The 14,455-nt window shown below is 44.7% G+C and overlaps 1 protein-coding gene across 2 annotated transcripts in view; it reads left to right on the top strand.

Annotated features, from left to right (window-relative positions):
- The window catches only part of FGD1 (FYVE, RhoGEF and PH domain containing 1), a 141,026-nt gene that overhangs the window by 42,341 nt on the left and 84,230 nt on the right, over nucleotides 1–14,455 (top strand). Inside the window, exon 1 of one of the 2 annotated variants that reach the window (XM_075324314.1) lies at nucleotides 10,123–10,987. The exons of the other annotated variant lie outside the window; for it this stretch is intronic. Within the exon in view, the coding sequence (XP_075180429.1) occupies nucleotides 10,960–10,987 (28 nt within the window). The 5' untranslated portion in view covers nucleotides 10,123–10,959. Of the gene's footprint in view, nucleotides 1–10,122; nucleotides 10,988–14,455 lie in introns of those variants that run through there. 2 annotated transcript variants of the gene reach the window in all.

Here is a 14,455-nt window from a genome sequence, read left to right as displayed (position 1 = left end):
ACGAAAATAAGAAAAATGCTCCTTTGTCCCCCCCAATCAATACCCTCTGTGGGCGACCATCCAGGCCTTGATGATCAGGCTGATAAGGAACAATGACAGGCCTGAGGGGGGGAGAGAGGAACAAGGCTTTGTTATTAGGGAAGGAAGTCTTATAGGGGGGCAGTGGCAACACCTTTTTCCCAGACTTTTATCCGCACAATCTGTAGGACTGGATTTGACCTTTTGTTTAGTCCCTAAGCAAATTAACACCGGAGTTGTGAGTCCCGGGATGGCGGCTTTTTACTTTCGTTGGTTGATTCAATTAAACGGAACGGCGCATTAAACATCTGATCGTTGTGTTTTTCTTAACCGCAGATCCGCGTGGGGAGCTGGCGGCGGAGACGATGAAATAGAATACCCGTCTGGAGGATAATGCCGGGTGTTAGTGCATTTAGTTGGATGCATTAACAATTCCGCTCGATAAAGGCGAAAGAGCCGGGAGACGTGGAAATGAGCGTTGCTGATTGCTGCACTTAATGGACTAGACTCGATGGTGACGGATGGCGGAAACTGCTCGTTCATGCATCATCATCGGGGTTATAAAAGATAAGGTGCATTTACGCCGCACAATTATAATCGTACAGACTAATGAATGAGCAAAGCGGTTGTTCGTCGGGTGAAATGATCACGTTGCTTGTTCATGCATCATCATTGGGGCTAAGGTGCATTTACACCGCACGATTATAATCGTACAGGCTGATGAATGAGCAAAACGCTTGTTCGTCGGGTGAAATTATCACGTTGCTCATATTCATGCATCATCATCAGGGCTAAGGTGCATTTCCACCGCACGAATATAATCGTACAGACTAATGAATGAGCAAAACGGTTGTTCGTCGGGTGAAATAATCACGTTGCTTATTCATGCATCATCATCAGGGCTAAGGTGCATTTACACCGCACAAATATATTCGTACAGACAGATGAATGAGCAAAATGCTTGTTCGTCGGGTAAAATGATCGCGTTGCTCGTTCATATATCATCATTGGGGTTATGAAAAGCTAAGGTGCATTTACACCGCACAATTATAATCGTACAGGCTGATGAATGAGCAAAATGCTTGTTCGTCGGGTGAAATGATTACGTTGCTCGTTCACGCATCATTATCGGGGTTATGAAAACCTAAGGTGTATTTACACTGCACGATTATAATCGTACAGGCTGATGAATGAGCAAAACGATTGTTCGTCGGGTAAAATGATCGTGTTTCTTCTTCAAGCATCATCATTGGGTTATCAAAAGCTAAGGTGCATTTACACCACACAATTATAATCGTACAGGCTGATGAATGAGCAAAATACTTGTTCGTCGGGTGAAATGATCACGCTGCTCGTTCATATATCATCATCGGGGTTATGAAAAGCTAAGGTGCATTTACATCGTACAAATATAATCGTACAGGCTGATGAATGAGCAAAACGCTTGTTTGTCGGGTGAAATGATTGCGTTGCTCTTTCATGTATCATCATCGGGGTTACGAAAAGCTAAGGTGCATTTACACTGCACGAGTATAATCGTACAGGCTGATGAATGAGCAGAACGCTTGCTCGTTGGGTGAAATCATCTCCATGGTTTGCACATCTTTCTCGGCCTCACATCATGCCTGTGCTGCCAAGATCAATGTCAGCCTATGCGCGCTTATTACAGATCCTTCAGAGCACATCTAAAGCCGGGGTCGACTGGTGTAAACACGGTATTAAATGCTCGCCGACCGCCCATCATGGTGGTTTAAAGGGTTACTCCAGGGCACTGGACAGAAGAGGACCCCGGTACAAGAACAATATTTGGGCCTTTTGCCACCCATAAGATCATTATAATGAAGGTGGAAATGGGCCCCCTTACCTCTTGGCCCCTGGTTGCACCAATGATATGTCCACCCAAGGGGATAGGTCAACAATATCAGGTCAGAGGGGGTCCGACATCCGGCACCTGAACCGATTGTTCTCGGTGCCACCACCTGAACCGATTGTTCTCGGTGCCACCACCTGAACCGATTGTTCTCAATACCACCACCGGAACCGATTGTTCTCGATGCCACCACCTGAACCGATTGTTCTCAATACCACCACCGGAACCGATTGTTCTCGATGCCACCACCTGAACCGATTGTTCTCGATACCACCACCTGAACCGATTGTTCTCGATACCACCACCTGAACCGATTGTTCTCGATACCACCACCTGAACCAATTGTTCTCGATGCCACCACCTGAACCGATTGTTCTTGATACCACCACCTGAACCGATTGTTCTCGATACCACCACCTGAACCGATTGTTCTCGATGCCACCACCTGAACCGATTGTTCTCGATGCCACCACCTGAACCGATTGTTCTCGATGCCACCACCTGAACCGATTGTTCTCGATGCCACCACCTGAACCGATTGTTCTTGATACCACCACCTGAACCGATTGTTCTCGATACCACCACCTGAACCGATTGTTCTCGATACCACTACCTGAACCGATTGTTCTCGATGCCACCACCTGAACCGATTGTTCTCGATGCCTCCACCTGAACCGATTGTTCTCGATGCCACCACCTGAACCGATTGTTCTCGATACCACCACCTGAACTGATTGTTCTCGATGCCACCACCTGAACCGATTGTTCTCGATACCACCACCTGAACCGATTGTTCTCAATGCCACCACCTGAACCGATTGTTGATACCACCACCTGAACCGATTGTTCTCGATACCACCACCTGAACCGATTGTTCTCGATACCACCACCTGAACCGATTGTTCTCGATACCACCACCTGAACCGATTGTTCTCGATACCACCACCTGAACTGATTGTTCTCGATACCACCACCTGAACCGATTGTTCTCCATGCCACCACCTGAACCGATTGTTGATACCACCACCTGAACTGATTGTTCTCAATACCACCACCTGAACCGATTGTTCTCGATGCCACCACCTGAACCGATTGTTCTCGATACCACCACCTGAACCGATTGTTCTCGATACCACCACCTGAACCGATTGTTCTTGATGCCACCACCTGAACCGATTGTTCTCGGTGCCGCCACCACCGGCTGGATGTCAGTAGTTGCAGAGCTGAACAATGCGTGGTTAGGAGCAGAATCTATCAGGATCCGACATGCATTTTCTTTTCCACCAATACCTTTTTAGAAACCTCTTCAGGAAAAAAAACTCATGCAAAACCCTTCCGATTCCTTTCTATAAATCATCAACTTTGCTGCCTATATGACAACTTTTTTCTTTATTTTTTTGAGGAGCATTTTGGAGCAGATCCACTCTCAAGAAAAACCCTTTGTGTGTACAAAGTTTTTAGGCCTTGTGTGCTCAGTGCGTTTTTGGTGCAGATTTGGAGCAGATTTAGCATAGATCTGCATGCCTATCCTTATGCCAGTCAATGAGAATTCTAAAGTCCTCTTTTCCTTGCAGATTTGGTGCAGAAAATAATCTGCAGCATGTCAATTATAAATGGTATTTTTTTTTCCTGCATTTTTTTTAGCCCTTCCACCCATTGACTTCATTAAGAAAAACATATGGCACAAAAATTGAACAAAAAACTCATGCAATTTTGGGAGAGATTTTCTGCAGGATGGAGGATGCAGATTTGATGCAGAAAATACTCAGCGTGTTCACATAGCAAGGTACGTCTATACTGAATTTTTGGAGCAAAAACATTCCAAAATCCACCTCTGTTTCTGCTCAGGATCAGCAAAAAGATGCAGAATCTGCTCCAAAAACTCAGCAAAAAAGACCCAGAATCTGCTCCAAAAACTCAGCAAAAAAAGAAGAATCTGCTCCAAAAAGTCAGCAATAAATACCCAGAATCTGCTCCAAAAACTGAGCAAAAAAACATGCAGAATCTGCTTCAAAAACTGAGCAAAAAAGACGCAGAATCTTCTCCAAAAACTCAGCAAAAAGACGCAGAATCTGCTCCAAAAACTCAGCAAAAAGACGCAGAATCTGCTCCAAAAACTCAGCAAAAAAGACGCAGAAGCTGCTCTAAAAACTCAGCAAATAAAAACGCAGAATCTGCTCCAAAAACTCAGCAGAAAAGACGCAGAATCAGCTCCAAAAACTCAGCAAGAAGACACAGAATCTGCTCCAAAAACTCAGCAAAAAGACGCAGAATCTGCTCCAAAAACTCAGCAAAAAAAGATGCAGAATCTGCTTCAAAAACTGAGCAAAAAAGACGCAGAATCTGCTCCAAAAACTCAGCAAAAAAAGACGCAGAATCTGCTCCAAAAACTCAGCAAAAAACCCCGCAGAATCTGCTCCAAAAACTCAGCAGAAAAGACGCAGAATCTGGTCCAAAAACTCAGCAAAAAAGATGCAGAATCTGCTCCAAAAAATCAGCAAAAAGACTGATGTTCACACTGATTTTTATAATGTGGATTTTAAAGCAGATTCACATAAACAAAAACCACTTCAGAAGGGGTTTGAATACTTATTGATGCAGATTTTGAAGCTGATCTGCTTGAAAATCCACATAGAAAGACTCAATGTGAACAGAGCCTTACACTTTATGGTGCTGAAAATGGGAGATCTGTCAGCCTGTCCGCCAGCGCGGTGACATATGGCCGTCTGAATGCATTAACTAGGACTATAGATGAACGGCTTGATTATTATGGCTCCCAGGGGGTCACATATATTAGAAATACCTTTGATTTTACCCACTTTTTTTCCCCTTATGGATCTTTCCTTCCATCCGTCATGAATAGAACCATAGCTGCAGTAAAGACTGACATTTATATATACAAAATAGAAGCATAATTGCAAAAAAAAAAATAAATGCAGATTTACGTTGCATTCTGGGTCTCCGCAAAGCCGAGTGGTGCCGCTTATAGCCGCTGTCGGCGCTGACATTAGTCATCGCTTTGTGCACAGCTGCCAGAGAGCAGATGGCCACTGTCTCACTGTGGGCCATTATCTGATCCGCACTAAACAGTCTGATGTTTCCAATCTGGTCACACTGCTGTTCTTTTTTTATGCTCAGCTGCAAGATTGGGCTGTGGCTGATAACAGAAAGCAATAGCTTAAAGGCCTAATTATGGGGGGAAACGTCAATATAGGTGCTGGGGGTGTCTATAGTGCGGATGAACCTTGTGACAGCTGTATTGGTTGTCAGGAATGGGTCGGAGAGTGCTAGCGATGGCGGTTTTTTCCACTTTCTTGGAAGACTGCAGGGCGTAACGCTCGCGGTTCAAAGGTAAAATGATGAAAGATAAGACAAGATACAATACAGCAGAGTATATTGTCAAACACGCGGTTGTCAGCCCCGGAGCATCACGGGACCCCAGGCGGCGACAGTAATTAGTAGGAACAATGGAAATTCTGTGCATTGATTCCCTATAGTGTTCTACGGTTACTAATTTGTACAGTGTTGCGGCATATGTTGGCGAAATATATATATATATATATATATATATATATAAAATCTAAAGCTGAGTGTATGTGTGTGTGTGTGTGTGTGTGTATGTCCGCTAAAGGAATCCGCACCGTCGCATTTACAATCACGAAATTTTGCACAGATGCCTCATGTAACTCAGGGAATGTCATAGATTAAGTTTTGAAAATTTAACCCCACGCTTTACAGTTACTCTCCAAAAAAACCTGCCTCCATTAAAGTCAATGGAGCTGCGAGCTACAGGCTATTAATAGCAGCTGTGAGTGGTTGATATAGGAACGAAATACATTCATAGTATAAGAAGCTTATGTGTGAGGTAATATGATGTCAGTGGGGAGACGGATAAAGAGAGACAGAAAGAGACAGACATAAGCACAGACTGAGGCAAACAGGGAAAGAGACAGAGAGACAGTCAAAGAGACAGACAGAGGAAGGCAGATAGGGAAAGAGATAGACAGAGGGGGAAAGAGACAGAGGGGAAAAGAGACAGATGGGGAAAGAGACAGAGGGGGAAAGAGACAGAGGGGGAAAGAGACAGAGGGGGAAAGAGACAGAGGGGGAAAGAGACAAAGGGGGGAAGAGACAGGGGAAAGAGACAAAGGGGGAAAAGAGACAGAGGAGGAAAGAGATAGAGGAGGGAAAGAGAGAGGGAAAAGAGACAGAGGGGGAAAAGAGACAGAAGGGAAAAAGAGACAGAGATAAAGGGGAAAAGAGACAGAGGGGGAAAGAGACAGAGGGGAAAAAGAGACAGAGGAGGAAAGAGACAGAGGGGGAAAGAGACAGAGGGGAAAAAGAGACAGAGGAGGAAAGAGACAGAGGGGAAAAAGAGACAGAGTAGGAAAGAGACAGAGGGGAAAAGAGACAGAGGGGAAAAGAGACAGAGGGGGAAAGAGACAGAGGGGGAAAGAGACAGAAGGGGGAAAGAGGCAGAGGGGGAAAAGAGACAGAGGGGGGGAAAAGAGACAGAGGGGGAAAGAGACAGAGGGGGAAAGAGACAGGGGGAAAGAGGCAGAGGGGGAAAAAGAGACAGAGGGGGGAAAGAGACAGAGGGGGAAAGAGACAGAGGGGGAAAGAGACAGAGGGGGAAAGATACAGAGGGGGAAAGAGACAGAGAGGGAAAAAGAGAAAGAGTGGGAAAAGAGACAGAGGGGGAAGAGACAGACAGAGGGGGAAAGAGACAGAGGGGAAAAGAGACAGAGGGGGAAAGAAACAACGGGGAAAAGAGACAGAGGGGGAAAAGAGACAGAGGGGGAAAGAGACAGAGGGGGAAAAGAGACAGAGGGGGGAAAGAGACAGAGGGGGACAGAGACAGACCTGGAACGAGACAGACACAGAGATAGAGAGACAGACAGAGAGACTGATACAGAGACAGACAGAGAGATAGACACAGATAGACAGTGAAAGAGACAGACAGAGCCAAACACACAGACACACACAGAGACAGACACACAGACAGAAAGAGATAGAAAGACAGACAGACTGGGAGAGAGACAAAGAGACAGTTACTATCTCGGGCAACGCCCGGGTACTACAGCTAGGATATATATAAAATCTAAAGCTGAGTGTATGTCTGTGTGTGTATGTCTGCAAAAGGAATCCGCACCGTCGCATTTACAATCACAAAATTTTGCACAGACGCCTCATGTAACTCAGGGAATGTCATAGATTATGTTTTGAAAATTTAACCCCACGCTTTACAGTTACTCTCCAAAAAACCTGCCTCCATTAAAGTCAATGGAGATAGGAGCTACAGCTTATTAATAGCAGCTGTGGTTGGTTGCTATAGGAAAAAAATAAATTGTTAGTATAAGAAGCTTATGTGTGAGGTAATATGATGTCGGTGGTGAGACGGATAGAGAAAGACAGGGAAAGAGGCAGACAGGGAAAGAGACAGAGAGAGACAGACAAACAATCAAAGAGACAGACAGGGAAAGAGACAGACGGGGAAAGAGACATGCCTGGAACGAGACAGACCTGGCACAAGACAGACCTGGAATGAGACAGACGGGGAAAGAGACAGACAGACACAGAGATAGAGATACAGACAGACTGATACACAGACAGACAGAGAGATAGAGACAGACAGAAAGATAGACAGACAGACAGACAGACATGGATAGAGACATAGACACACAAACAGACAGGTAAAGAGACAGACAGAGAGACAGACACACAGAGACAGACAAGGAAAGAGACAGATAGAGAGACAGACACACAGACACAGGCAGGGAAAGAGACAGACAGACAGAGCCACACACAAAGAGCCACACAGAGACAGACACAGACATACAAAGACAGACAGACTCGGAGAGAGACAAATAGACAGTTACTATCCCGGGCAATGCCCGGTTACTACTGCTAGTATATATATAAAAAAGTATTATTACTAGACATTATTAAAAATCTGATTAATAATGCCGGCTGAGATAAGGAATGGCCGGACTCTTCTTGTAATAGGTAATGAATATAATGCCACATACAGTGAACACTGACATTGACAGGCAGGTAATTGTTATTTCTTCTGTTCATAGAAATCGGGAGTATGTCAAAGTGGAGAACCCCTTTAAGGCTGTGATTTTCCGACCAGCTGCAGGTCTCCTAACTCCATCAATGCGGTCAATCAGGGACAATCAATGGACAATCAGGGGGTTCACTGTGAAACCTGTCACTACGTTTTTTTAACTGTGGCACAAATGGATTTTTTACCGGATCTATTACAAATGCATTGTCATTTCAATGCATTTGCAATGGAATCGCGGCCATATGCGGTCACATGCAGTTGCGTGCAGCACACACTGGATCCGTTTCTTTGTGGTATTTTACCTTTTTCAAAAACGCTACTTGCAGCATTTTTGTCCTCGGGCAAAATACCGCATGTCAATGGATACGTTGAATCTCGGGATTTATACCAGCATGTAAAACACAGCTGGTATTATGCCTTTAATACTCAACGTGCCACCCGGCACCAGGGCCGCTGGAAAAGTCAGATACAGCGCCAGAAGATGGCACTTCTATAAAAGCGCCATTTTCTAGGGCGGCTGCGGACTGCAATACGCAGCAGGGGGGCCCAGAAAGCTTGGGCCAACCTGTGCTACGGATTCCAATTCCCAGCTGCCTAGTTGTACCTGAGTGGACACAAAAATTGGGCAAAGCCCATGTCGTTTTTTTTAATTATTTCATGAAATTCATGAAATAATTAAAAAAAAAGGGCTTCCCTATATTTTTGGTTTCCAGTCGGGTACAAATAGGCAGCTGGGATTGGAGACAGCCCGTACCTGCCTGCTGTACCTGGCTAGCATACAAAAATATGGCAAAGCCCCCGTCATTTTTTTTTAGTTTTTGGGCAAAAAACTTGAAAAAAAAAAAAAGGGCTTCCCTGGATTTTCCATTGCCAGTAAAGGTAACACCAAGCAGTGGGAGTTAGCATCCAGTAGCTGCTCGGGTTACCCTTAGCAATAGAAAATGCAGCGGGAGCCCACAAATTTTTTTTTAACCCTTAACCCTTTTTTACCCATCGAGCACCCGAGCATTTTACTGCTCACTCATCCCTACTCCTGACCACGCAGCCAGCAGAAGAAGTAATCAGATCAGCTGACTCCAGTACCGGCCGATTAGGCGATGTTCACACGTTGCTTTTTCTGATGCTTCTTTTTCTCCTGCAAAACCTGCTCTCTTGGCACCAAAAAAGCTGCTTCCCAGGGTTTTTTTTTGCTGCGTTTTTGGTGCAGATTATGTCATTTGTTTATGGTATATGTTTAATAAAACTAGTTTTATTCACCAAAAAAGTCAGCAAAAAAAAATAGATAAAAATACACAACGCGTGAACAGAGCTCTAGGACGTTGCTTTCCTGTTTTGTTTTTTTGTGTTTTTTACTTAAAAAAACTTGATTTTTTTTTTAGCTTTTTTTAATGCAGTTTTACCCCATTCAGATTGAAATCACTAAAACATAAAAAAAATCATCAAAAACACAAGTATTTACCATTGCAGTTTTCTGACCATAGCATGCTTTGGGGGGAAAAAAAGAAGAGTTAAAAATTCTTTTAGAGATCAGTAGGGCTGGAGTGCCCCTTTAAATTAATAAATTACATACCCTAGTGGTGAACAAAATTCCACCGCTACTATCTCCACTATGATCTATGCCCTCATTCCCACATAGTTGTAATAATCATTCGTGATCAAACCTATTGCAGTTCCAATGTTATGACGGCGCACATATGATGATGTCACCACTAGTGACATCATCTCCACATGGTTTGTCAGTATTATACATGCAACATATGGCGGGGGACAGATCTGACAATCCATAGCGTCTGGTATATGGTCCTAGCTTTCTTTTTTGGTAAAATTTCATCCATTTTGCTTGTGGTGGTCATGTACACCATATACACACTGTGTGAACGTATCCTTAAAGGGTTAATCCCGTCAATGCTGTTTGCCTTTTTTTTTTCTACTCCTTTTTCCCCACTCCCTTCTTTTCTATTTTCATGTGTGTTTTCCATTCCACTCCCCTCTCTCCTCCTCCATCCCTCCTCTTTGCCTCTGTCTTCTCCTCTCTTCCCCCCCTTCTCAGATTTGCAGCTCCCTCATTTGTTAAGCCTGTCCTATAGGCCTCAATTAGTAGCCATGGAAATGCTTTTTGAATGGGGAGGGGTGGTGACGGGGAGGGTTACAGACAGCTAAAATTACAGTGGGTTAAAAAAAAAAATGAGTGAAAAATCTTTGAGAGGGGCTGAGCTCCACCAGGAGAGGAGGAGAAGGAAGCTCTCTGACTGAGTTCCTGGATTCCCAGCACTACCGAGGATTCCTGGGAAGATTTTTGGGATACAAGCCAATGTCCCCGTATCCTGTCCCTGTCAGATTCCAAAAGTCCAACCGGCGAAATGTTTGCAAACCCTTCAAGAGACCGGTAATGCTGTAAATGACTTTTTGGATTTCTCCGATGCTTGGAAGATTGTCCAGGATCACATGCATGAATCCCACCAGGATCCTTTCCGAGGATTCTCAAACTCCTTACCATCCAAGGTTAAATCATAAAGAACTAGGAGGATTTACACCAGAAAACGTGGAAATATAACGTGAGGACATCAGAGATCTTTGATTGAACCATGAACTTGTCATGGTTTAGGAAACCTGAAGATTGTGAGGACCTGGGATGATGGTTTAGGAAACCTGACGACTTTCTAAATTGCTTTTCGGGAAGAACATGGTTTTGCTTTTTCTGGTACCAATTTCGGGATTTGCTATCAATATTGGATGTTTATGACCCTTAAGAAAGGTGCCACCTCAACGAGGAAGCAGGACGTAAGGGTTTGGGGGTTCAATGGGTTTTTGACCCTTAAGAAAGGTGCCACCTCAACAACGAAGCAGGACGTAAAGGTTTGGGGGTTCAATGGCCAAATCTAGATGTGTCCTGAAGCTTCGACCTACGAGGATGGTTGGAAGCCTCTAGAGCTGCCTTGGGATCAAGGAGATTTAGACCTTCCTACTGGTCGCCGTTGACTTGTGTGCCACAAAGGTGGTCATGTATATGGACAAGAGCAACCTGAGAGGTAAGATAATTCTGGGCATCTTGGGTTCCATCCTTACCAGTCATGGTCCTAGCAAAAAAAAAAAAAACATGCACCACACGTTCTGTATCTTTGCCGGATTTCCTGCATCATTTTTACGTGTTTGCAACTTACTCTACTGTAATAATGTTTGTTGAGAAACATAAGAGTTAAGGAAAATCCTAGGTACTTATTTAGAACTGGATTTCCCCGAATGCCGCTATTTGAGGAAACCTCTTAAAGGTATTGTCTATTTTGTCATGCCACAGTCTTGGTGGGAATTTCTCATATGAGAGTGTCTAAATATTCTGTGTTACTGGGATTAGGTCAAATAACATTCTGGTAAAGTGTGTGGCTACATTTTGCATCCATAACTTAAGGGGTTTCCAGTTGACATGCTAAAAGATCTCATTGCTGGGACCCCCATTGATGTCATGTGCCAGTGCAACCAGGTATTCACTAAAAAGATGACCTCCTTGGCTCTGATCTACCTGTGACTTGTATATATTTTGTTCAACATCGTCATTTATTTAATTGGTCCAACCCATGGAAGATCATGGGGGGAGCTGTTGGGTATAGACAGAACTTTCGAAAGTTCACGGAGGGAGCTGTTGGGTATAAACAGAACCTTTAATTTATGGGGGAGCTGTCGGGTATAGACGGAACCTATGGAAATCACAGGGGAAGCTGTCGGTTGTAGGTGGAACCTATAGAAGATCTTGGGGGGAGCTGTTGGATATAGACAAAAACTTTGGAAGATCACAGGGGGAGCTGTCGGTTGTAGGTGGAACCTTTGGAGGATTATGGACGGAGCTGTTGGTTGAAGATGAAACCTTCAGAAGATCATGGGGGGGAACTGTCAGGTATAGACAAAACCTTATGAAGATCACGTGGGGAGCTTTTGGTTGAAGATGAAACCTTCAGAAGATCATGATGAGAGCTGTTGATTATAGACCGAACCTTTGGAAGATCACGGGGGGAGTTGTCGGGTATAGACAAAACCTTTGAAAGTTCACGGAGGGAGCTGTTGGGTATAGACAGAATCTTTGGAAAATTATGGGGGAAGCTGTCATGTATGGACAGAACCTTTGGAAGATCATTTGGAGAGCTGTCGGGTATAGATGGAACCTTTGGAAAACCATGGGGGGAATTGTTGGTTGTAGGTGGAACCTTTGGAAGATTATGGGGGAGCTGTCCGGTATAGACGGAACCTTCAGAAGATCACGGGGGGAGCTGTTGGGTATAGACAGAATGTTTGGAACATCACAGGGGGAGCTATCGGTTATAGACAAAACCTTAGGCAGGTCAAGGAGGAGATGTGGGTTGAAGATGAAACCTTCAGAAGATCATGGCGAAACTGTCAGGTATTCACAGAATCTTTGGAAGATCATGGGGGAAGCTGTCAGTTGTAGATGGAATCTTCAGAAGATCATGGGGGGAGCTGTCGGGTATAGATAAAACCTTTGGAGGATCATGGGGGAGCTGTTGGTTGTAGAAAGAATTTTCGGAAGCTCATGAAGAGAGCTGTCAGTTGTAGACTGAGGTACACTGTGCCCACCATGATTCACAGGGGCCTCCAACAAATCTATTATTTGTATTGGAGCCTCATCTGGTATCGTATGACATTTAGGTTGTGAACCATCAAGGTAGCAGATGGCTTGTTAATATTTATGGAGGCTTCCTTAACTCTTCCTTGAGAAACACCGTGTTTGGAAATATGGATGGAGCAGGTTGAATGTAAATATGCCCAATCCTTTTCCTGTCAGAGGGGAGCAGCAACCCATTATTACGTCATACTCTGTGGTGACCCTAGGGTGGCCCGGACGGTCAGCTTGACCCTGACAGCTGTCATCCTGCCCAGAGGCCTCAGACCTGACATTATCACCTCCCTCGTTATTATTGCCTTTTTCCGCACTAAGCTCTTTTGTTTCAATTACAGACAAGTAATCCGACTAATTCTCCCCACATTACCCACAATCCCTTCCTAGACATCAATTACCGCGCGGCACATGGCGCGGAGGTGAAGCAGGTTTAAGTAAGCCGTAGACGACGCGCTTCGCTGCCCGATCTCTGAAAATTACTCATCACTTGATTAATAATTAAGATAAGACTGAATAATTAATTCAGCGCACAGCTGCTGACTTCAAAGCCGGGCAGACCATCAGCCGCTACCCAAAAATATTAAACCGCCACCCCTCCTCGCCTCTGGTGGTTGGTCGCTGGTCCTCCCCGATCAGTCTCTGGGGTAGGTCTATTAGTTATGTCTGTAGGGTCCCATTAGTAAATCTCAGAAGGCGCTGGATCTTCGGCAATATGGATTAGGTCTACCGGACCACACAGACACATGGCAAGACGCATCTGTGGCACGCCACCCATTGAAGTTAATGGGCCCATATAGAACCTCTAGGTACTGTTTAAAGGTACTCTGTAATATAGCACCATAGAACTCCCATCCATTGGCTCCCATCGTGCTCAGTGTTCAGATCTTGGTCTCTCGACTCCGTACTGTGGTTGACCCGTCTCTGCCTGTTCTCCCCTGTTTCTGTTATGACTTCCCGGCTTCTGACCTCGGACTTCCTCCTGACCACATCCCCACCTGCTTCGTATATTTTGTACGTACTCTCCTGGAAACCTGACCTTCGGTTTCCGTCAACTGTCTTGCCCTCCTAGTTTATGATCTCGGCCTATGTGACTACCTCTCCATTTACCACATGCAAATAGTGTCTAGCGCCACCTAGTGACAGTCATCAAAGCCCCCTTTTCGAATTAATTGGACCAACCCCTTTTAAAGGGTAACAGTCATTCATAAATCAATACTGCGTATGAAAAGTAATGGATTCTATCAGAGAAATCTGCTTCTTTCTCATCCTGGACTGAACATTCCCTCTCAGTTTATTCAGTGAAGACTTTCCCATTAGATGACAGTTAGTGCTTTTAATACTCTATGGAGTCGATGTTTTTTCTGTGCCAGCCTGAGCCCTATGCTGTCAGCTCCTTTTCATCCGCTCGGGGGCCCATAGAAAATACATGCCATGTCAGGTTTCTGCAGTTATAGAGGAAGCAGACATAAGGGCAAAGTGCAGAGATAAAGGACGTGGCGTGTCAGGGAACAGACGTGGCGGGCTTCCTTAAACGGCGGGATGGGCCAGCGTGTTGGTATACCGCGGGGAAACAAAGGATGACATTTAACAATAAAAAAAATATGTTGTGGCTTTTGTTGCCCAAAGTGGAAACGTGTTATTTTTGCTTCCTTTCACCTGCGTAATATTTCACTTTATGTTCTTTGCTTCCTTCTGGGGTTTTTCGCTTATTGTAGACAGCAGATGTGCCGCTTCTCACGTGATCCATCCCATAGTCACTGACAATCGCCTATACTGGGTACATGAAGCGTTACATGACGCCCGCGAAGCCGAAGTACCACATATTGGTCAGATCTAAATCCTATGAAGACATATGAGCTGCACCCCCCCC

Source organism: Anomaloglossus baeobatrachus, chromosome 9 (assembly GCF_048569485.1).
Source record: "Anomaloglossus baeobatrachus isolate aAnoBae1 chromosome 9, aAnoBae1.hap1, whole genome shotgun sequence".
Classification (NCBI taxonomy): Eukaryota; Metazoa; Chordata; class Amphibia; order Anura; family Aromobatidae; genus Anomaloglossus; species Anomaloglossus baeobatrachus.
This window is presented reverse-complemented; position numbering and strand designations above follow the sequence as displayed.